The sequence below is a fragment of the Eutrigla gurnardus genome (assembly GCF_963514095.1).
Source record: "Eutrigla gurnardus genome assembly, chromosome: 12".
Classification (NCBI taxonomy): Eukaryota; Metazoa; Chordata; class Actinopteri; order Perciformes; family Triglidae; genus Eutrigla; species Eutrigla gurnardus.
In genome coordinates this window covers 11,426,973-11,452,786 of record NC_139926.1, presented here as the reverse complement: position 1 = coordinate 11,452,786, position 25,814 = coordinate 11,426,973, and the positions used below count along the sequence as shown (strand labels likewise).

The window sequence follows — 25,814 nt, the reverse complement described above, 5'->3', positions numbered from 1 at the left end:
TTAAACCATACTCAATTGGCAGTAAAGAGCCAGTTGTGCCAAGAAGATATCCCCTACACCATTACACCACCAGCCTGAACAGAGAACACAAAAATACCCTATAAGGAAGCACCCTAGCTCAGATCAAAGAATCAGGTAAATCGTGAATTGCCTTAAAGATAGACCTTTGAAGTGTTCTTGACCAAATCTGATGATATTTTACAAGGTGGTCAGGATGTCACTGTTGCATTTTTACTCGAACATTGTGCTGATAGCACCTTTTGTGTTTTATCTATGTTTACGTGATGGAGTGTTTGCTTGACGCTTGAGGTGCTTATTCTTTTATTGCCACCAGTAGTACATGATAATTTTTTTTCTGTGCTGCAAAGTGGGCCATGCCTTCTGTCCAGTACATTGAACTGATAGAATTCAGTTGAAATTGGGTTGAATGCCATGTCTATGACTGCTGTGCTCATATAATGTATACTCCACCATCGATGCAACATTTGGGAACTCATGCTATAAATGAGCAACTGAAACATTTTGGATACTAAGTTGTTACTGTGTTTTATACTGCCCATTGGAGAGAGACCAGATATTTATCCAACACAACTCTTTATTTCATTTGAATTTGACGACTACTTGCTACTACCAAGGGCAGGACAGCACACAAAACAGCTCATCAAATGAAGCTGAAGATTGCTAGAAAATTAGATTTCTATTGGGAGTGCTGTATTATGCAGTGAACAAGTGGAAGTAATGTGAGGAATCTTCTCTGCAGATCCGACTGCAGGCGCGTTAACCTTTGATCGTCCTTCACATCAGAATAGGCTGTTGCATGCATGCTCTTGGGTATTGTTATTTACGCACTTCGGGGACATAGATTTCCTTTAATGGATAAACATAACAGTAATTTCACGTTATTATGAGCTGGATTAGTGTTTGTAAATCCTGATGAGACTGTCACTGTCACACAGTCTATCACTGCCAAAAAAGGGACAACAAAACCACATTATTAACATTCACTCCAGGTTCCTCATCAGTGTGAGTTATGGGTATAATTAGGACGTCATAGTTCTGACAGCGACATCTGTGCACACTGTACATTGACCAACCACAATTATTCTAATTTGTTCTGCGCAAGAGGTCATATATCAAGTTGAGTTGTTGAGGTAGGCAATACTTTGTGCAGAAAAAGATGGAAGCCAAAGCTAGTGTGTAATGACAGTCATCAGCTGATAAAATGTTCACAGCTGTTCTCTAATGTAGGAATGAAACAGAGTGGTGGGTTTGTTAAAGGTTCCCAGGCTCACTATATGTTAAGATAAGGCATTGCAAACCATGTTGCCAGGGCCGTACAGTGTTTCAGAAAGGCAGAGGGGCCAGAGACTGAGCTTGCTAGAGCTGTACTTTCTTATTTCCTCAATGTGTTCGTGTAATTTTGGAATTTGAATTATGGCAATACCTCCCAAACAATACATATAAGTTAGTAAATGCATGTTTTATAATCAGATATGTATACACTAAGACTATATTATTTCACCATAATTGCTTATAGGGCAAAGGGAGTAGGTCCTGCTCTCTCTCTCTCTCTCTCTCTCTCTCTCTCTCTCTCTCTCTCTCTCTCTCTCTCTCTCTCTTTCTCTCTCTCTCTCTCATCTGTCTCAGTGAAGAAAGTAAACATAGAAATGTTACCAGCCTCAGATAACCTTGGTCTATCTTGCAAAGAAAAAAAAAAAAAACTATATAGGTGTACCTGATTTCAACATGAATTCCAATCCTTTACACAAACTGAATTAATGAAAAAAAAAAAAAAAACTTTTTTATCAAAGTTTATCAGTCTACCATTGAACGGATGGAATTGACATTAGCTATTAAATCCATTGAAGTGAAACTAACTACATGGCATGATGGATGGCCATTGTAGCACAACTGCACAGGAGCTGTTCATCAGATCGTGTCTGGGGATGAATGGCATTGAACTAAAAGCTGTCCAGTGAGGACATTCTCGTTACCTATAAAACACTTTGCATGGATTCAGCTGCCTGTCTGGTTTCCTCAAGTAGTCGACATAATCAAGGAACAACCGCGTTGAATAACGTTTAAAGTAAAACACAATCATCCACTTCGCCATGCGCCCACCCACCGACAAGCAATGGCAGTTACCATCTTGGGATTGTACATCTTTGCTGCACCGAATTAAAGTATTTTTAGGTAATTAGTTGAGACTTTTATTATATACACCTGAGATAGATATGGCCAAACCTGTGGCCCTAGGAGTCGGGAGGTATAGAAAAGAGATGGAGGGATGGATAGTCTTTCCTCTGCAAAAGCAAAAGTAGATTGTGTGCCTGTGTCTCTTGCGTCTTTTTCCTTGGGTGTGTTGTGTTGCTGTTGTAGGTTGTTACGCATCGCCATGCATATCAGTTCACCTTAATATCTTGTGCTTCTGTTATTGAATGCTCAGTTTTTCTCCTCTTGTGATAGTAATGTGCGCCAGATTGTTTTCCCATTAAAGTCTAGGAGTGTTTAGAGGAGCACACAATGTTTTTAATGGAGCACTACACCGATCGTACACGTAGACTTCCTGTGTCGTGTCGTGTTGTACTCAGCCTGTGAACACGGTTGTATAATGTCTTCTGTGTTTCTAGAGAGCCATTTCTGAAGATGTCCTGGCAAATGCTGATGATGATATTCTTAGCTTGGGCCAAGGTCTGTGTTACAAACTAGATAGGCTTTAAAAGACATTTAGGAGGCAGCTGGGTAAAGGAAAACAAATGTGAAAAGTGTATTAGGGACTAAAAGGCAGGATAATGCAGTACTTATTAATGCAGTACTTCAAAAACCCAGATGTGCTGATAGAAGGCTGACAAAACATTAGCAAAAAAATAATAGATTTTCTGTCAAGACCCCTGAAGATTAGTATTCCTACCTGAAAAACAAGGAAAAACGGAGTTAATTCAAAGTAAGTTAATGTTCTATTAATCTCATATTAAGTTTAACCATATGTACGGTGGCCCCATCAGGTTCTGATATCCTCCCCAATTAGTTTCTCTGTCACCGATGATCTATCACTCCTCCTTTGTGAAACATATTTTAAATATATAATAGATAGAATATAAGCTCTACACGGTTGCTGTGGGCCAAGTCACATAATCACCAGAAGGCAATTAATTATCACTTCGATTAATGTTGGCTCCATTTTATTTGCAAATCCTGCCGAAGGAAGACCTTGCATATTCATCTAAGGAATTTGGCACAGCTCATTATCATGGATTATATATTGATAGAAAGGGGAATTAGATCAGCTTTGCCTAGCAAACAGAAGATGGGATTGGAATGCATCCTGCCTTTTTGAACGATAGCATGGGCTGCAATAATCTGTGCACGGGTGGGGTTGGGGGGGGTGGGGGGGTCCTATATATAGGATGATATGCATTTAATGGGGCCATGGAGGATTAAAAGAAAAGGGAATTCAATAAAACCATCAGTACTTTGATTTCAGAGGAATGTATGAGGTTAAGGAAAAGACAATGTTACACTACACTTTGTTACAGTCCTGTCTTTAAAAATACAAATGTTGATGCCACTGCTGTCCTCTATCCTAACTTCTCTGGCTCAGTCAAATGTAATCACTGCATCTTCAGGGCCTGTGGGGAGGTGCGAAGGGAAGGTGGCCTTGGATTGCAATACCAAGAGACTAGAAGGAGGCCTCTGTTTATCCGTTCAGCCACGGGCCTCACAGGACTGGACAGCTGACGAGAGCTATTCAGGGAGCCGGGGAAACAGCACGCCTTCAGGGATGTCTAAAGTAAACTGATCAAAAATGACAATCCTCTAATCGTGTGTAGTTCAAACAAACACTTTGTGGACAATGAAGAGTCAAACTTTGACTCTTTGTTTGTGATGGGCAGAATCGTGTGTGGTGACAGTTAAAGTGGAAATATTGAGAAATTGCCGAGAATCACATTCTAAGTTTGGGCATCTTACTTACAAGGACGTCTAAATGTCATGGCTGTCTGGAGTCATACAGATCTGCTATATATTGCGCGTTTGAGATAAAGTGGGACAGCCTTAATTCACTTTCTGTAAATATCGTTTCCAGTATAATTTTTTAAAAACTGTTTGTGCTAATGACTCCCGGCATACAGCTCTGTCCCTGTATAGATGCCACACGCTTGCAAACACTGTCTTAGAACTTCAATCCCTCATGAATCCTTTTAAGGAAAGGGATTTCATGGACTTTTGGCTCGTCTCAGTAGTGCTGCCATGAGGAGCTTTGTGAATCTAGTGGACATGGGCACCAGTGAATCCTTTGATTGAATTGTCACTCCCGGAGGAAAAGACAATAAAAGGGGTCAGTGGCTGACTTGAAAAACATGGTCACAAAAGCTGTGTTCCATGGCTGTAGCTTGACTCGACCCAATCAACACCAATGTTGATCTCTGTGTCCTCAAGGCACGAGGGATGAGAACTGTTCAAAGTTGGCTCTCCCTGGGGTTCTTGCACTTATTCCCCTTTGTCGACAGGGGAGGGCATGTCCCCGCATGCCTCTCTCTAAAATCCCCTTTTCTATGCTGACTTCATCGGTATCCTACAGAGAGCTTGGAAATGAGCAGTGTGACCCAACACAGTAGTGCAGCATGTTTATGTCATGGTTAAGCCACTTGTTATATTGGAAGTATCTATACTTGGGAGTTATGTCACAAGTCTGCCTAAACAGTGTCATCTGGACCCAAGTCCTATACAGCTGGTGTGTTTGGGTGCCTTAATTCCAATGTATTCAAGATACAGTTGCTTTACAGTGTTTTTTATTGCTTTGCTTTCCCACAAATCTGTAAGCTATTGCTCCATGTTTGCTCAATGTGAAAATAGTTTTCTGATGGTTTTACAATAACAAGTGTATACGGTAACAATACGTAATGTTGTGATATTATCCAGTACAATTTATTTGTTGGCCTGTGTATACTGCATGTACCTTCACTGTGAATGCAGGAAGCAGTAGGCCCTGTATGCAGGGAAGCAGATAGTGTGTGGAGGATGGGTGGTGGATGTACCGCAGCAGACATTAATGAAAGAGAACCTACACAAAGTCTTTTAGTTACCTTGTTTTTAATCATAAGTTAACCTTGGTGTTTAAAGAATTGTCCAATATCGATTTTCTCGTCTGGTAATTGGTGTTTCTGTACATTTTGGCTGCAGTGTGGCTGTAGATACAGTGAGACGATCAAATACATTCCTCTAAACGTACTCGTCCACTGAAATGAATTCTGATTGTGAAGTATTTCTTCGATGTTAAAGTCACAAAGCCCTTCTAGAAACACTGCTTTCTGAGAATGTTTGATATGTACTGTATGTCTGTGATGAAGCTGAAGTTACTAGTCGGTGTATTTCAGAGCTGCCTATCAACAGCCTGCAGGGTATTTTATCTGGCAAGTCCCATATTGAAATAAATGTATTACAAATGTGTCTGGTTCCCATGAGAATTGGCGCCAGTAGGATGGAGGTTTAGGGGGTAATGTAGCATGGCAACTTGTTATTGAGCTGAAGGACAGGGCCTTTTGCATTATGTAACATTTATTTTCTCTCCTCTCAGTCTTTCCCTCCCTGCTGACACAGCCTTTCAGTTGAATCATCAAAAAAAAAAAAACTTAAACGTGCCACATAAATGCAGCATGTTATACATATTACTTCTGCACATTGTGAGAATTATTAAATGAAAGTGCTTGAAACATAACATGTCTGTCATTTAATGCATTGCATTGTCCTTCGCTGTCAGCGTATTTAACCTGCATGTATCTTGTTTGCCGACATCATAATCGTCTGTCTTTTGCAGCAGAAGGCTTTGAAATAAGGCGTTTAATTTACTGTTTCTCTCTCTCTTCCTCTCTCCATTTGGAACAGAACTAATGTACACTTCCTCAGGCTCAAGCCATCTGTTTTACCAGTAGTTTCAGTAGGCGGGGGAACAGACATAACAAATATTGTGTATACTTGTGTGTCTGTGTGCTTGGAAACATTCATTCCCATGAGGGAAGTGCATACTTTTATGTCTCTTAAGTCTCTTTTGTCAAGATGGGATAGTTGTATGAAGGGAAATTCATCCCCGTTGCCCTTTAACGTACTGTCTGCTCATATTCAGTCCTGAGCGAGCTGCATTGCCCCCGTTTCTGCCTTTCAACACATTCCCTATTGTTTGAGCATTCGTCAGAGGCGAAACCATTAGTGTGCGAATGATTTTTGTTGCCTGGTGACAATTGTGCACCCCCGCCATGTCTTATTCATGTCACAAGTGATGCACTAGGAGGAGCACGTCACACCTTTGTCTTTGCTCTCGGAGCCCCTTTCTCAACAGTTAAACTGCACTGACACATTTTCCCTCTTGTATTTCCTCCTAGTAAGTGTATTGTATTGCTTGTCACCTGAAGAACCAAAGGGGGGAAAAAGAAAAACATATTTTTAAAACTTGACATGCACGCTCTCACAGACCCAGTATGATGTTAAAGTACTGAAGTTGAAATTATCTCCCCCGCTGTTGCAGCAGAAAACAACACATCAACAATGATTACAAGCATTAATTCAAGTGCAAGCACAGTGGCACGTTTTGACCACGACCTCCAATGACAATAATAGCCCGTAACATCCCTGTGAGTGCTGTTCATCTCACAGTTATTCAGTGGCCAGGACTGGACTCTCAATCAACAGTGACATTGTCCTTTTATTTGTTTATTAATAAAAAAGAATGAGTTGTCTAATAGATATTGAAATGCTTTCACATATAGCCACTCTATAAACATGTTCATAGTCCAATGATTATTTCAGAGGAGCTGGGTTAGTGCCAGAGGGTATTTAGAAAAAATACATGCACTCCCACTTGGTGCGTGCATTATACTCTCACCATAGTCCTCATTAAAGATGCCTTCAGGCCCCAAAAAAGGACTTATTTACTTGCTTATAATCAATTGATTTACACTGTAGCAGGGCAGACAAATTGAGCCCTGAAACTCATTACAAAGTAAAATAATAGAAATATAAACAAAGACAGAGGTCGAGGCTTTTCCCTGAAACTATTATAATTTAATGGAATAATCCAGTGCCAAGGGATATAGGAGCTCCTCATTTCTTTTGAAAGACTTGAGGTTAGTTAGCTCTGTCATCCACATAAGACATTAAAACATTTTGAACATCTAATTCTCCATCCTTAATCAGAGGTATAAGAATCTTGACTGTACTAAAAAAAACAAAACAATTAGTAGCAGTGGAGAAAACATGCTGTTTGGAAATGGAAATACAATCTACTGCTAGTGTTACGCACTGTGTGAAATGTATAGAAAGCATTGTGATTAAGCACTGAGTCACATGTCCTCCAAAGTAAATGTTGTGTGTTATTGCTTTGCATGTTTTCTGATTTGGTCTCTATCTGCAGCTATGGGTAAGATTTAATTCAGTTTTGGCACAATATGTTTGGGCAAATATCATTGTTTAAGTACAACTCAAGCAGCTAGTATTATCTATAATTTTATATTTTCCCACTCGTTCCCCTTTGTGAGTATGAATATGCAAAGATTGAGGCCCCTGATCAGTAGCACTAGCAGTGGGCTGGATATATTTTTCATAAAAGCATAACACTTTGTTCAATTGAACAGTTAGGGGCCCTGAACATTTCCTAAAATTAAACCATTGCAAAAATGACCATCGTGCTGGCCATTTCATGTTTATATGGCCAAGGATGAATGTGGTATTGTATACAATATGTTCAGGTAATAGTTAATGGTAAAGCCAATGATGTTGAGGCAGATGATGTTTCTGAGATCCTAGGCTGTATTTCATGTCTTCTTTGTAGAGTTTTAATAACTGAATCATTTTGTTCTTAACAGTACCTTGCAAAGACCAGAACAATATCCAACATGACCTTAACAAATGATCCTGAAAATAATTTGAAATAAACATGTACATCATTTTTTTATTTTTTTTTAAACCCATTCAAGTGTTTTTGTTCCTACTCTTCATGTCCCAGTGACATTGACACAGCTGTGTACTTTGAGGTTTGTTTGCTCATGGAAGACTCTCAGTGACCAACGACTAGACCTATTGTCTATATAATAGACTATAGTTGGACAATAGACATGTCAAGAAAAATCTCCTTGATATGTTCAAAATGCATTCTTTAGTTCAGTTGAAGGATACATGAGACTTCAGGGGTCCGTTTCACAAAGCAGGTTTAGTGAAAACCTTGAGTTAGTTAACCCTGAGATGAGGGAAATGGTTTTTCGGTTTTACAAAACCAGTTCAGCATAAATCTGAGTCAGTTACCCGGGTAACATACTCCGTGAACCTAACCTGCTCGCTAGCAGGTTTGCTTCAACAAACCGTGAGTTTCTGCCTACATGTCTCCGCCTTTTTCCGGAATCTGAACCAACTCTGAAAAAATGTGCCGTCCTTTCATCGTCAACCTAATCGATATGGAAATAAAAGTGATTCTAGCAGCTTTGCGTCAGGAGAGAATTTTGATTAGCCTACCTTTCCTTCCAATCACATTAGATATTATCTAAACAATATTCTCCGACATTTTCAACATTTCATATCGCGGATATAATCCGCAACCAGATTCTTTGCGGAGCTAGCGTTTTTGCGAACGGGAGATTTATGAAATGTTCAGGTACATTTCTGTGTTGAAATACCTGCTTATATTTACTGTTTAATATGTGAAATATGATTAAAATCATATGCCTTAGTCAACGTATTTGCGCAATATTCTTTCTCTTTAATACTCTTTCTTTCTGTGCCTGGGGGGGATTACACCCAATGAAAATGAGAATTTATTTGATGCGCTACTTTGTGAACTACGGGAGTTGAACCCCTGTCGCCCGCACTGTGGGCGGCGTTGCTAACCATTTCACCACAGTGTTGCTCTGCAAGGACAAAAATAAAGACTTATTACCTTTAGATCAATAGACTGTTTCATTCAGTTATACACATTAGATCGGGCAGTAATTGTCTGCCACGCCAACTATCGCTACTTTGCTGCAGTTACGTTGCTCCACTTTCTCAGGATGAGCTTGTTTTCTACATAAACACTCAGTAATATCTAATAACGCTCTCCCCGTTGCCATGGTGAATCGTAGTATCGGAGCTCCATTGATGATGGCTTTATAGAGTCGGCAGGCACGCGCGTAACTCAGAGTTTACATACTCAGAGTTGACTGAACTAATTTGAAACCGCTGTTCTGAAACCGAAAACTCAGAGTTGCCCATCTCAGAGTTGGTCAACTCAGAGTTCAGGGTTAGGTTCAGAGTTTGTTGAACCTGCTTTGTGAAACGGGCCCCAGTTGTCTCAGTTATCATGAACTCAAACAAAAATCTCATGCAAAAAGGAAGGTAACTACGACAGCGTATGACGGTCACTGTAGGGGGGGACAGAGCCAAGAGGAGTGGGTAATATTCAGAGAAAAAAGGTCACACATTTGCTACTTAAAAACTAGGAAATTTGCGACTTAAAAAAGTGAAGTAAGCAAAGTTCCAACTTTTCATCTTCATTACGATGCTAACAGCCAGCATTTATGCTAGCTAAAATCCCATGAATGTTGCATTTATTTGTCTAATTAATATGCTTTGCTAAGGTCCTTAGGGTGATGGCTGTTGATGGTTATTGTTGGTTAAATTTATATGGGCCAAATTGTCATCTTATCTGGTGTTAGCGGATCCAAGCAACTTGTTTATATCAGTTATATGTACATGTGAATAAAAAACATGACAAGAGATGGGGGCAAGATTCTTCATTGTATAAAAAAGTGGTAAATTTGTTAGGTTTAAAGTCGCAAATTTGCGAGTTTTAAAGTTGCAGATTTGCTACTTCATGATGGAGGTCATAGAGGAAGTAAACACGTTGCTTGGGCGGATCTTGCTATTAGAAAAAGTGAAAGCTACCACTATCTTAGCACAACCATCCGATCAATAAACACCCATAGATGACAATTTGGCCCATGTATATTTAACCAACAATAACCATCAACAGCCATGCGGACCTTAACAAGGCATTGTCACACATTGTGATACTTTATAAAGTACTAGTTTTAAAGTAGCAAATGTGCAACTTCTTTTCTTGGAAAATTGCCCTACAGTGGCCCTAATACGTTGTTGTAGGTAACAGACGACCAGAGAACAGGGAGCGAATTAAAAGCTTGAGTCAGATCTTAAGCTCATAGAGCGATGAAAGAGGAACCCACAAAACAGGACTATAAACACACAGGAACTAATCAAACAACACAACACAGGTAGGGAGAAATGAGGGCAGACTGAGAGCTGTTTGGGTGTAAGAACAAAGGGAACATAGCAAGGTGAACAAGACAAATACAATTCGGGTGATACACAGAGAAAAAGAGAGAACAGACACAAAGATGGAAAGTCAAACAAACGTAGGACTGAAGAGGCATGCAACTTCAAAATAAAATGGGAAACCAATTCACCAAATCCAAGACCACAACATAATGACACGATAACAAAAAAATGCAGATTAGAAAAACAAACACAATCTTACTGCATCAGTGACGTTGAGATGACTTCATGACGATATTTATTTCTCCGATGAAAGAATGCCAGCATTAAACACAATACTGTAAATTATATTCCTAATGAGACCATTCTTCTCGCTGAATATCGGTTTTAGCTTCTCTGACTACAATATACTGTATGTATTATTCATTTGAAGCTGGCCCCAGAACAATTAGATAGGAACATTTGCATAATGGTTGGTCACAAAAGTATCTCTATTGACTAATTATGTCGTTGTTTTCCAAATAATGATAAATTGGCCTTTTTGCTGTTTTTTGTTTTGTTTTGTTTGTTTGTTTGTTTTTTTAAATTATGTTTTCTCAAGTGCATCATTACTACATTGTCCCAAGGCTGCTCATTCCTCTCTGTGGACTGATGTATTGATTATTTTTTGGGGGGCGGCTGTGGCTCAGAGGTGAGTCGTCCTTAAATCAGAAGATTGGCGGTTCGAATCCCGGCTCCTCCAGTATTCATGCAGAAGTGTCCTTGGACAAGATACTGAACCCCCAATGTGCCATTGGTGTGTGAATGTGTTTGAATGAGTTAGATCCTGATGTGCAGGCGGCTCCTCTGCCATCAGTGTATGAATGTGTGTGAATGGGTAAAAGTGACTGAATGTAGTATGTGAAGCACCTTGAGTAGCTAGTTAGCTCGAAAAGCGCTACAGTGCCTTGAAAAAGTATTCATACCCCTTGAACTTTTTCACATTTTGTCACTCTACAACCACAAACTTAAATGTATTTTATTGAGATTTTATGTGATAGACCAACACAAAGTAACACATAATTGTGAAGTGGAACGAAAATGATACATGGTTTACAAAAATGTAAGCAAATCTGAAAAGTGTGGTGTGCATTTGTATTCAGCCCCCTCTACTCTGATACCCCTAAATAAAATGCAGTGCAATCAGTTGCCTTCAGAAGTCACCTAATTAGTTAATAGAGTCCACCTGTGTGTAATTTAGTATCAGTATAAATACAACTGTTCTGTGAAGGCCTCAGTGCTTTGTTAGAGAACACTAGTCAACAAAGAGCATCATGAAGACCAAGGAACTCACCAGAGAGGTCAGGGGAAAAGTTGTGGAGAAGTTTAAAGCAGGGTTAGGTTATAAAAAAATATCCAAAGCTTTGAACATCTCAAGGAGCTCTGTTCAATCCATCATCCGAAAAATGGAAGAAGTATGCCATAACTGCTAACCTACCAAGACATGGCCGTCCACCTAAACTGACAGACTGAGCGAGGAGAGCACTGGTGAGAGAAGCTGCCAAGAGGCCCATGGTCACTCTCGAGGAGTTGCAGAAATCCACAGCTCAGGTGGGAGAATCTGTCCACAGGACAACTATTAGTCGTGTACTCCACAAATCTGGCCTTTATGGAAGAGTAGCAAGAAGAAAGCCATTGTTGAAAATCAGACATAAGAAGTCCCGTTTGCAATTTGCCACAAGCCATGTTGGGGACACAGCAAACATGTGGAAGAAGGTGCTCTGGTCAGACGAGACCAAAGTTGAACGTTTTGGCCTGAATGCAAAGCGCTATGTGTGGCGGAAAAGTAACACTGCTCATCACCCTGAACACACCATCCCCACTGTGAAACATGGTGGTGGCAGCCTCATGCTGTGGGGATGCTTTTCTTCAGCAGGGCCAGGGAAGCTGGTCAGAGTTGATGGGAGGATGGATGGAGCTAAATACAGGGCTATCCTGGAAGAAAACCTGTTGGAGGCTGCAAAAGACTTGAGACTGGGAAGGAGATTCACCTTCCAGCAAGACAATGACCCTAAACATACAGCCAGAGCTACAATGGAATGGTTTAGATCAAAGAATATTCATGTGTTAGAATGGCCCAGTCAAAGTCCAGACCTAAATCCAATTGAGAATCTCTGCAAGACTTGAAAGTTTCTGTTCACAGATGCTCTCCATCCAATCTGGCTGAGCTTGAGCTATTTTGCAAAGAAGAATGGGCAAAAAATTCAGTCTCTAGATGTGCAAAGCTGGTAGAGACATACCCCAAAAGACTTGCAGCTGTAATTGCAGCGAAAGGTGGCTCTACAAAGTATTGACACAGGGGGGCTGAATACAAATGCACACCACACTTTTCAGATTTTTATTTGCTTAAATTTTTGTAAACCATGTATCATTTTCGTTCCACTTCACAATTATGTGTTACTTTGTGTTGGTCTATCACATAAAATCTCAATAAAATACATTTAAGTTTGTGGTTGTAGAGTGACAAAATGTGAAAAAGTTCAAGGGGTATGAATACTTTTTCAAGGCACTGTATATAAATGCAGGTCCATTTACCATTTATTTATTATAGAGTAGAGCAAGGATGTCACGGATGCCAATACCTGGCTTCATTCCACTAAACAGTGGCGGTATTTCTTCTCTCTTTCTTATAGATTTGATAGAATATTCGGTGCAATTTACAGTGAATAATATGCCGCTGGACATGAAATGAGGAAATGAGGACTCGGAGGGACTCTGTGGATATGACTTTTTATGATTATGCACTCACTTACTGTGTGCATGACATGTAGCAGATAATTTTGATCTGCATTTCTGAGGAGGTCGACCAATTTTGAGTGATGCGATGGACTATGCAGGAGCAAATCACTCGTTTTTACATGTTGATGCAATATAGTGGGGCTAAAAGTTAAGGTTTGGCAACAGGAAGGAAAAGCTATATGTAATGTCTTCAGTATTAGTAAAATAAGCTACATATCTGAAAAATGTGTTGTAGCTGGAACGCACACCCATCTTAGACATTGGTGAATGCACTTGTGCTTTTAGTAGATATGTCTGTCACAATATTTTGAAGTAGGTTGAATACTACTGTTCCTACTACTAATACTACTACTATTACTACAACTAATAATAATATTAATGATAATACACTTCATTTATATAGCACTACATATACAATACTAAACATGATACTATAATTTATTATACATTATACAATAATGGACAAGATGATGTCTTGTAGGTTTTATGAAATGACAACAGATAAAGGTAAACATTCAGGCCACAAACCCTATGAAAGCACACTCATTAAAGTATGTTTCTTTTTTATGAGGGATTTAAAAGAGGATAAGGAGTTTGCCAGTCAGAGCCCCTTAGGGAGGTTGTTGCAGAAAGTGGAAGCTCTAACAAAAACGGAAACGTACTCTATTGTTTAGTATTTGCTGAACAACATGTGGAACAAAAAAGCACCGTAATGTAACGGGTATTGACATATTTACATTTATATTTACATTCCGATAAATATAAATCAGGGGATTCACATGTATGTTGCCAGTAGCCAACACCCTATAGGACCCAAAGCCAATTCAACCCCCCCCCCCCCCCAAACCCAATGATCCTTTACGTACAGACAAGGCAACCAAGGATGTTTTTAGAGCCAACCATTGGAATGTTCCTGATTGTTCAGCTTGGCCTCGGTCCAGCAGTGTGCTGGAGACCAGGCTGAAGGTGTCAAGCTGCACAAACGAGCAGAAACAAGTACCGAAGATGACTGCAGCACAGGCCTGGCAGAGTATCAACACTGGCCATGTGTGTCCACAAACATGCAAAGGCATACACAATGTCTTGCACAGTTCATACTGTGCCGCCTCTCAGCAGCTCCATGTGATTAGTCAGCAGTCAGCTGCCCAGTCAATGCTGAAAAAATAAGGCAAAATATATACATTTTCATTCACCTGCATCTACATCTTTCTCCAGATGTGTTGGAATTACCAACATTCAATCCTGTGGTCATACAGTGATTACGTTTCTTACACTGCCTGTGAAGAATCTTTGAGGTTCCAACTCTCAGAAAATGTCCTCTGGGTTCAGACAAATACCGAGAAATAAGCCTTTTTGGCTGGGTACATAATTTCAAACAACGAGGATTTAAAGGTCACACAGGGACATTTGTCTTTTCAATGGCCCTACTTAGACCACTGTGGATATTTAAAAACCAAGTATGATGTGCAACACTTTGGTTTGCAATTGGTATAATGTGGCTCACTTTGTTGCCATGGAAATCTGTTCCACATATTTCAGTTGACACACATTATTCATGACAGTAGCAAGATAAGTTTAACACCAATACATATCCGGAATTCGTCCAAGGATTGCTTGCCTTCGAGATATGAACCTAGAGCCGGGTACAAACGGCTCAGTACTCAAATCTGAGATATGGGGAAAGTGGCTCAGCAGCAGTGCTGTTACATGACAGTTGTAAATAAATCACCCCCTCTTCCATCAGTTATTCAAGTTAAGTCATGGCATTTCATTTTTGAGTGTGAAAACAATGATGACTTTACCAGACTATTTTCCATGTCCCTTTTTTTTTAGGTCTCTTCCACCAGTAGCCACCAAACAGCTTAAACAGGGGCAGTAAGAATAATAGCATCCATTGGAATTTGGAAGGGATAGACCGATTTTTAGAACAAGAGTAACGATATGAGTTTGCAGTAGAGATATTGATAATTAACTGTTTAATAGTGCTGCCAGTTACACAGTTAAATTAAATATTAAAGATAAAAAAGCCAAGAGAGTCAGAGGAGCAGCTTGTCACTTAAAAGAGAATAGGCATCCATTGAAATAGTATAGTCATTCCTATAACATTGTAGGGGAATGATATCCATATAATCTGCAATATTACTTTTTATTGCTTTTTCAAAATCCTTGACATTATTTTTCTAATTTAGTTGACCTATTTCACTAATTATTGTAGTCATTCTATTCAGCACAGGTGTTAGAATGACTTACACTTTATACTTATTGCTTCATTGTTTTATGTGTTCATGTTCATGTTGTTACTCCACTGTTTTTTCTTATTCTTCTGTTGCAATTTTTTTGATCGATCTCTGGCACAGGGATTTCCTTGGGGATATAAAGTTCTGTCTTATTTCAACTTATCTTAATGCTTCAGCTCAACACACACACACACACACACACACACACACACACACACACACACACACACACACACACACACACAACCAAAGAGGCGCACAAGCAGAATAACTGAAATATTCATGGCTTTTAAACTTTGAATGTAGTCTTCCACACCAGTGACACAGCTTATCAGCCCAGAGATGGATGTTTACAACATTGCACCACTTCTGGCTAACTTCTCTGTCACTGATCGATTTTATGAACTACTCGTCCATGCATTTTTGTGAAATTTAACACTACTCTAGCTGCTAAATACTTCAGGAGCTAACAATTTATGTCAGTGAAGTATCAATTTCACATGTTGGAATTGAATGCAGAGAAAATAAAGGATGAATTGTGGAAAGTGAGGGATGGTGAGAGTTTGAGTCGAGCTGGACTGATGAGTGAGAGCGTGGCTGGTGCTGTGGCTCGGGGTTATGTTAACGAGCTGGTTAGGCTGGCTGGCAGGCAAGGGAGTCAGCAGATAATGAAGCAAGAGACATGAGGAAACGGGGTGTTTCAGTTTATCAAACAGCACAAGGAAATTACTCTGATTGCAGAAACCAGAGCGGACAAGAAGGACAAACTTCCACTGTGGTAACAACAATGAAGAGTGATACAGTATTTAGAGTGATGTGCTTTATGGAATGCATTTCTGAGACGGACACCAGATCAACAAATGTCAGTAAACCTCTGGAGGATAACGCATATTTATTTCATTTACAAAAGTTAGTAGTTGGTAAGAGCATTTTCAGTGTGTTAAAAACATAATATCACTGGCTTTCCCTCTACTGTAAATACAGTCAAACTAGACTACTTCTTTTCTCAGAACCAGAATCAGAAATTAGTTTTATTGCCAAGTACTTTTTTTACATACTGCAGTCAAGAACATAATTTAAAAAAATAATACCCTTATTGAAAAAAGACACTATCTGAAGCCATATTCACAGTATTATAATATTATACTGCTATTATTTCTCTTCTCCTGATCATTTCCATCAATGATTATATGTTGCTTATTCTGTGCACATCTATTATCCTGGGAGAGGGATCCTTCCTCACTTGTTCTCCCTGAGGTTTCTTCCATCTGATTTCCCCCAGATCAAATTTTTTTTCCGCCAATGTGAGGGTCCTGGGATGGAGGATGATGTATGTTGTACAGATTGTGAAGCCCTCTGAGGAAAGTTTGTGATTTATGTAATAATAATGAGTGGGTGAATACAGTAAATAATGTCATTGTGATTCTGGGATTGATCACAAAAGAGCTGTTATACAGCCACTATGGGAAGTCTACATTGGCCACTTTGATCATTAATGTGAGCCGTAAATTAAGAAAAAATAAATTCTTATTTCTCAGGGATAGGAGAATCCGTACATGCATGTGTTCAAGGAGCTTCCCCTACTGATCGGTTTTTTATCTTTTAGCAATTCATTATTCCGCACCAATTGGCACTGGTTGAGATTAACATGATTATCATAATGAACATGGCTGCTGATATTCCCCCCTAGAAGCCTCTCATTTTACATTAAATAGACATATTAGTTTGGCCCAGCTGATTCCTTCTCAGTCACTCTTCAAAGTAGACAAATGGCAGCATGAATTTTTAATTAACATCTCCTCAAATCTAAAATCTTGCTCATGTAATTTCTTAGAATTCTTTGCCGCAAAAATTGCTCTCACATTCAGTTCAATAACAATACAGATATGAGTTTATGAGTTTACTTGCAGCATTGCCAGTAAAAAATATATATGCAGTATGCAGTATTTAGACTGCGGGGATATTTTCTAAGTTTATGGATGTCTTATTACAAAATAAGACGTTAATAAATATTGATGATGAACTTAAATGTTTCACTCTTTACCTGAATAAGCATAGCAGGCTTTAATTCTTTATAGCTTACAGGGGACATCTTTCTTCCGCTCAGTATGTTATGATTAAACTGTTATTTAAGTGTGCTTGCCCATTTCATCACTGGACATTATTCATTTATCAAACCATTACTGGGACCTTGCGATTTTCATCTACTGTAAACTGATTGGGGACTCATACACGAGGAATTGCTTATACAACAGGGACTTAAAACAGTTTAGCTGTTTTATTTGTTTTCTATTTTTTAGCTACATAGATAGATTTGATTAGATAGATGGATGGATTAATCTATCATCAGCCATTTTTATTTCAAACTTCAAAAGTAACACCCAGCTGTAGCTTAAAGCAGAAGACGCGAGAGCGGAAGAGGACCGAGATGCTGAGCAAATTTGATTTAGCTTGTTTTAAAGCATGGCCCCATTTCAAGAAAAATCACTCAGTGGAACACAAAACATTTTCAATTACTGTTAACGGATGTGTCCTCAACTCGGTACATAGGCCTCGGAGAGCAAACCCCGTTTGCCTCTGATCATGTTTTCCCATTAACTTTATGCCCATCCATGCTTTCTCCAAGTTGCAGCTTTCTACATACCATCTTACAGCCTTGCATCCATGGTGTACCCAAATAGGTATTTTCATTCTGGATGAATAGACCTCCTCTCAGGACCGTGTCGGACATGATTTGGTGGCCTGACGTTTGGTCATTTCGAGCATGGGTCTAATCTCAACCTGAGTTGCCAACCTATACAAGAATCAGAATTAAAAAAAAAAAAATCCTCTTAGAATGGAATGTGGATCTAAGGAGAGAGAAGCTCCGGGAGCTATAGCTGTCACAGGAAGTGTTCCTGTATCCTGTATACACGACTTTGAGCAATCATCCAACACAGTACAGTAGTTTGGGAATTGACAAAGGAATTCTGGATACCTCAGCCGTTGAGAGACCATCTGTGTTCCCCCTGCATGGAGGATCAGAGCCACTGAATATTCATGCACCATCCCTCCCCTTATCACATTAGATTAGAACCCATGTGGCGAGATAGCAAGGGGAGAGGCTGACAACGCTGTTACGTTGTCAGGGACCCTCACAGCTTTGTGCTAAATAGCACATTTGCCAAATGGACATGTACTACGGTGTGTCACTGGCTGGAATGCTCTGTGACAACGTGTCTGCTTTCTGTCGTGTGTCCTGTGTGTTTTGAAATGGCAGTTTAAACACAAGGGGCTACCACACATATCCTGAATATGTAAAATGTGTGAAATGTAAGCCATTTCAAAGAGGTTTTTCTTCTTTCCTTTTCATTTGTATCAAATGAGCACTGACATACAAGTCAAGTGTGTAAATAATACATTGCACACACTTAGCAATTCCAAGGCCCGGTGCTTAGCCTTTTCAAGGGTAAGTCATTATCCTCAGTGTATATTTACTGGCTGATTAGAGAGACAACACTAATTTAGAAAACTACTTAACCCCTTTTTTGTATGATGGATTGACACATTTTTTCTACACAAAGTCTAACTGGACCACAGATCAGTGTCCACCCTTGAAGGAGCCGTTAGATAAATGAAAGAAGTGATGCTTTTAAAGACTTTTTGGGAGCCCGGCAGATGAAGCTGCCAGTTTGCTCATGCATGAAATATGAACTCTCGGAGCCAAGGTCACTATATTTGACTTACCTAAATATGGCATAGAAATAGTGTGAATCACCAGTTCTAGAAGAGATAGCCAAGAAATAGTCATTAAAGAAGAAGCCTCTCCTGCAACACTTTTAAAGCAATAAAAATGCTCAGGAGGAGAGACTAATATGAGTCATTATTGTGTCAATACAGACGCACGGCTACTTCTGCATATCCCTTCTGTAAATCAGATGGGATGACAGCCCTCTTTGTAATAGCCACATTAATTGCTGCATCTCTTACCTTACAAAGTAGAAATGGATGCTGTGACTTAGTAACTGCCCAGTCAAGATGGTCCAAATGCGCTTCGGTGTGAGTTCCTCGGGGTTGCAGAACTCTGGGGATTGTTACAGACCCCATCGCACGGGTGATAAATCTTCCCATTAAGTGGCTGCAGCGGCACATTGGTAATTGATATCAATGTAGTTAAGGTGGAGATATGACACATTTACAGTGCTGGTGCACTGGTCAGCTGTGTTTTATGTGCTCTTGTGGCTGCCACATGAAAGAGGGTCACCTATGTGCCTCATGAATCCTTAAACAGCTGCTCTCCGCCGTTTGCCTGGCTGGCAGGGAGAATCGGGCAGTTTGTTATCAGGACATCACCAGTGCGCCTTCAAAGCCGCGTGGCGAACATCTGTTGTGTGTAAAGAACAATGCTGTATGAAATATAAATACATTTGCATATGTATAGGTTCTCCCGCTCCTCTAAAAAAAATAAAAGGTCTTGAGGTATCAGCACTTTGTATTTTTTGCAGGTAAACACATTTCTTCCAGTACTTTTCTGACTGCATTCTGAAATGATAATGATAATGAAATATGCAAATTTGTTTCACATATGGTCTCCCGCTATAAGTGCTACTCCATATGCTGTAAACTGATACGGAACATTAATTGTTAATATTGAAATAAATAGAGATTTATTTTCTACACTTTGTCGTTTATCATCTGTAGGTGCAGAGGAGGTGGTGATCAGATGTCCCCTCAATCACATACAGTGCATCGGGACTAAAAAATGTATTCATTTCAACAAACTGTGCAATGGGGCCAGAGACTGTGAGGATGGCTACGATGAAGGAGTTCACTGTCGAGGTAAGCGTTAATGACACTTTAACACCCTGATTCTTCTTCGCCTTGGGTTATAATACATACATGAATAAGTATTCTCATTATAATGTTAATTAATCAGATCATGCTCATCTTATTTGGATTATTAAGACTGTGGAATTTATTTCACACTTTTTGTATTTGTATTACATTTGTAAACTATATAGCATATGAAAAGGCTTTACTTTTATTCCCTGTTAACAGAACATTCATTATTTCAAACTTTAAGAAAGTCCATTTGAGCTAAAGTATACTTTTCGTTGATTATCAAGTTCAGGGATCGTATTACACAATCGATTAGATATGCACTGCTTAATTGATCTCTCTATCTTGTGGAACCCATCCAACTCTCAAAGCTTGTTGGTGTTGGTGATACGCTAATTCATGAAATGGTGGCATGAGATGGCACTTTCTAACTTTTGTGGTTAAACTGGTTGCCAAGGTGAATTCTCGTCATCCTTCCTGTCAGAGCAGGGAAGAGACGCGGCGGGACAGTATGACAGTTTAGCACCAGGTGTTGTGTTCTACACACGGTTTTGCTGTTGCTCGCATTCTCATAGCTACACCAAGCCGCTATGGACACCTGGCCTCTGTGATAAGGCAGCATCTGCTTCCTCATTGCTGCGGTTTTAGCACAACAGTGGCCCTGTCTGGCAGAGACCACGACCTTAATGACCTGTAAGACAGGTATAGTCATGCTGGGCTTTGTCTCTGTGTGAGTGCTAGGTGCAAGGATGTAGTCCCTGATACACAGCTGTGCAGTGTCCAAAAGCTCCAGTGACACTGTTGCTTACGTTGAAGGATTTGGTAGAATGCCTCTGGCCTTGAGAATTTCATTAAATCAACATAGACTGAAGTGAGATGACATTGTAACAGTGTGAAATATCTCTGTTTTGGTTTAAATGTGCCATTTAAGTTTGTAGATCACCTAAAATGGATACACATTAGAGCTGTCAATTTTCCTCTATAATCCTATTTGAATTTGATTCCATATTTTTTCCAATATTTGAATTACATTCGATTTTTAATGCTCAAATTCAGCCTATTATTTATATTAACTACACTACATAGGCTTAAACTGTACATTGCCAAAGCCATTATCGGCAATGTGGTTGTTTTTACTTCCTGTCCACTAGAGGGCGTTCCAAAAACCGCACCAATAAATATTTGTAATTAATTAACAGGTGACAGCTTTCTTGTGAAGTAATAATTAAGCTTAGGCACAAAATGAATGACCTCAAATTGTCAACATTAATGGACAGAAAGTAAAACACCCACAATGCCGCTCTCCTTGCGACGCTGTGTCCCCGTTGCCATGGCTGCACCCTCCTCGTCAGCTGTACTTTCACTTTCTCACGACATCCTGCTATTGGCCTCGTTCCAAATGAATAAGCCGATGGAGACGTGGGTCAAGATTGGTAGCAGTAGCAGCATGAATGCATCTTTATCACGACTGCATGTGATTCAGAAAACGTTATTGTTCATCAGACTTCATGTGACAAAAGCATTTGTTTATGTGGGTAGGCCAAGGCGAGGAGGGCGACATTTGCCAATGTTAGACAACAAGTTTATTAAAAAAACACCTAATACACCTAGGATAAAGTGAATGCTTATTCTGTACAACCCTTCTTTGGGCTGCATGGAGGTTCACGTGGTTCATACTGCAATGTACCTGCAATAGCATAAATCTTATACCTGGCTCTGGCCACTTTCCAAATCCGCCAAATTGTTCCTGAGCTATACAAAATGGTCTTCAGGGTTAATACCTTAAGGTCAGTTCATCCAACTAAACAGCAAAGCAGGATAGGAGGTCTGCGCACCTAGTTCAAATATCGTGTTCATGTCATGTTTAATGAAAATGCAAAGCCCCACTTGGGAAAAAAGCTCAAGTCAGCTCAGGTAGAACACACAGTTAGGTATTGCAGGCTCAGATATCTCCCTTTCCATGTGCCATATACCGCAAAGGTGTGTCAACACAGGTAGAAACGTCACTTCATTCAGTGTTGCTGGATGGACAAGTGGATTCTCAGCTGATTCTCAGCTAAATCAGCCTTCTCATTCAGCTTTATATACAGAATGTTAATGGGAAGCCCTTTACGCATATAGTGATTCTAAGTAGCCATTGCGATAACACGTTCACATTGCTTGTAAATGACTCTCGTCTATTACAGATCCCCTGAAATGAAGACAATTTGACACATTTCTAAGATAGCTCTAGCATACAATTAAAATATGATTGAACTTCACCTTGCTTACTGGGAGCTCTAAAGAGTCACGACATTAGCCAGAGTCTCAAAGAGAATGTGCAAGGAATGTAGTTCAGACCAATGTTTTCCATCCTGGATCCCCCCCCCTGAAGTACATCAGCAAAACATGCAATTTGAAAATGTAGAAAGAAAGGGAGCAGCCTTATAGAAAATAATGTATTCATTGAACAAAAGCTCACGTTTACTTTTTACTATACATGCCACACTTGTGTTGGACATGTAAAAAATCCAAAGTGAACATAAAATAAATCATCTTTTAAAATAAATGATATCATATTCATCATATTGAAATGCCGCTTGCACACTTTGGTGTTATAAATTTGGTCTTTTCACAAGATAACCTGAAGCTTTAAGTGTTTTATTGAGATTATGGTTTCACAGCTTCCAATCACTAAAATGTATTTCTACGATAGAGCCACGCTTGAATTACCTTCAGATGCAAAAGCATGTGTGCTCTTCTACGTATCAGCTGTATATTCTGGTATTTTAACGTCCACAACAACCAAACATGAGATCTATGTCACATTCCATACTTTCTTTCACACGGAAGCCAGTTTTGCTGTGGTATTCACCATAAATCAACCACCATGAATTAGATTGTGCTGCAAAATCTGTCTGGACATTAAATCTAAAAAGAAGTGAACATTTAAAATATTTACTGAGTATGCACTCAAAACCTCCTAGAGCATTTCAAAATCAAGGTGCACTTCAATAAGTCAATACAGTGGTGATACATTTTAGTAAATCATACATATTGCCCACTACACACCTGTGTGCCTTGAACTGAGATCTAAATTTAAACCAGTCCGATTCTTTCAGTACTTTTGCACACATTTTATATTTTTAAAGCTAGCTCTTTATGGCTTAATGGTTAACATGCTTGTGTTCACCTCCCATTATCAACCCTTTTCAGTGACATTAAAATGGCCTTGGGTAGACCATTAGAGATTTCCCCTATACCTTATCACAGATTTATCTACAGTATATTGGCCTCAGTTTAATTCTGTCTGGCCGTCTGCATAACTGCTGTGGCTTCCACGTTGCCTTTACTTTGTGAACTGCATACATCCACTTTTCACGTCTGTCCAATTCCATTTCGTCCAGCCCTTGTCCATGAATAGGTAACATGGCACCTCTGCATTCTAAATCCCTTTAAAAGGCACTATCTGATGTGTAACAAAGTGTGACCTGAATGCTAACAATCCACCTCTTAATGCAACACTGCAGTCGGCTGCTTTGACCTCCTTGTCTGAAGCCGTAGAAAGATTGATTCTTTCTCAAAAAAATACATTGGTCTTGTAGTGAATATGCATTTGTTATCTTTCAACACATTTCTTCATGTCGTGTTTAAGATGATTTAAGATACTCATTACAGTTCGTGTGGCGCCAACCTTCTGCTTAAGTTCACTCAGGGACACACGCACCCGGTATGCTTAGTCCCACGTGGACGGACCAAACTCATTGGGAAGCAGGAGAAATTGAGGTCACCAAAGAGAAGTTTTAGGCAACCAGCTGGGTCTCTTACAAAACTTTTTTTCCCCCTCCTGTTCCTGCCCACCGCTTATGAATATACATGATGGAAATCCTGAGAGGCCTTGATATGGAGGTGCCCAGATGGAAAACCACAAACCTTTTTTTCGTTCACCTTCAGGAAACTTGCTCATTCTTAATCGCAATCTCATGGCTGTGACACAGGATCTGTAAAGTCTCTGCTGCTTGCATTCAGGTAGACACATGTCAGACTCGAATAAACACAATTCAGCTTCAGACTCCATGTGTATTCTTTAGGACATACACTCATATCTTCCACATGGTGAACACAGAGAACAGCACGGAGCTGCTTGGAAGCTGAATTTGGAGACTTTGTCTGCCCGTATGGCTTGGCATTTGGTCTCTTTAGTTTTAAAAATGAAAGCTTAATTCTGATGCCAAGCTCAATCCATAATCAGATTGCTCAATATTTTCACTTTAACACCAACAATGTGTTACATATTAACGGGGTGTTAGTTCTAAACCTGAACATGTGCCATTGTATGTAAAATCATACTGGCCCAAAAAGTCTCCAGTTTTTCTCTTTGCCAGTGAAAGCAGGACTCAACTGAGCATCCGGTTTTTTTTGTGTTGCGGGAACAAGACATGCTGACAAACTTATTTGCATTCTGCTCTTTCGAAGCAGTGATGGCATCTTGCTGGAGAGCACTGAAAAATCACTGAATGATTGAAGCCATGTTAGGTTGATTGATGAATCTAAATTCCCCATAAATTGTATGTTTGTGTGTCTCTGTGTGATAGACTGGTGACCTGTCCAGTGTGCCCTGGGGGAGGCTAAGCAATATAATAATTTTTCAAATTAACATGTTATGGCATTTGATTAAACCTCATCCACCAATTGCTTCTTCTGACTTACCCTTGTAACCCCTGGTAGTAATATTATCATAGTGATGTTGGACTGACTTCAACAATTTTACCTTAGGCTCTTTTCCTACAACAAAGTGCAATCAAAATATACTGTACTACATATTGCTATATATGTATGTAATGCTATATTTGCAACGGTCCTACATATTGGCTTCAATCACTTGTGAGCTGACACGAGTGCATAATCATCATCATAATTGGCACTTTGTGTGCATATTGTGTCATCGCAATGAGTGAATACAGCTGTTTTTGTATGAATGCCCAGAAAGGTCATCAGCATTAAGTTTTATGAGTCAGATAGTGCTGATAAAAACATTATAATCTGGGCTCAGTTTTCGTGGCAGTGTGGATATTGGCATACGGAGGGCTATGTGATTGCTGTCATGACCTTGCTGTATAGTGCTTTGCCCATTCACATATTATTATTGGTATTTTTGAGCCCCTATCAGTTCAAATGGTGCAAAGGAGACCATGCAATTAAATGGGGGTCCCATGTCGATTGTGCCACAACGACCAATAATTGCATGTAGATTTAATTAGCAAGAAAAAAACAGAAATACAATATCCATATCCATCCAATTGCTGGGTGGAGTTTCTAGAGTGAGCGCATGTCGGTCCTAATTGAATACAGATATGTCTTTGTGCTATACTTCAGGTCAAACCAAGTGAAAAAGGTATCAATCTACCTCGAAGCACTCACACGGGCCTCTGGGGAAGTGACGACTGGCCTAATTGTCCTTACTTTTCAAAAATGTCCTCACTCTGTTGGTTTAAAAACTTGTTTCATTCCTCACTATGTAGCAAGTGAACACAAGCAAACACACACACACACATTTTAACTTAAGTGAAAAATCGGTTCTGCTATGATGACTCTTTTCCCCCTAGAGTGGAATAAGATAGTTAATAAGATACTTTTAAATACTATAATTGGAAAGTGTATTTAACTTCCTTCCTTAGCATTGCCAAAGCAGTGCAAATCCCTGTTCAGGAAACAGTTTTATTTATTTTTGTGTAGTTATTACCACTC

At 39.6% G+C, this 25,814-nt stretch overlaps 1 protein-coding gene across 2 annotated transcripts in view; it reads left to right on the top strand.

Annotated features, from left to right (window-relative positions):
- lrp1bb (low density lipoprotein receptor-related protein 1Bb) overlaps window positions 1-25,814 on the top strand; it is a 233,809-nt gene that overhangs the window by 66,462 nt on the left and 141,533 nt on the right. For both annotated transcript variants that reach the window (XM_084022198.1, XM_084022197.1), the window contains one exon: window positions 19,950-20,087. In XM_084022198.1, the coding sequence (XP_083878324.1) occupies window positions 19,950-20,087 (138 nt within the window). The remainder of the gene's footprint in view (window positions 1-19,949; window positions 20,088-25,814) is intronic.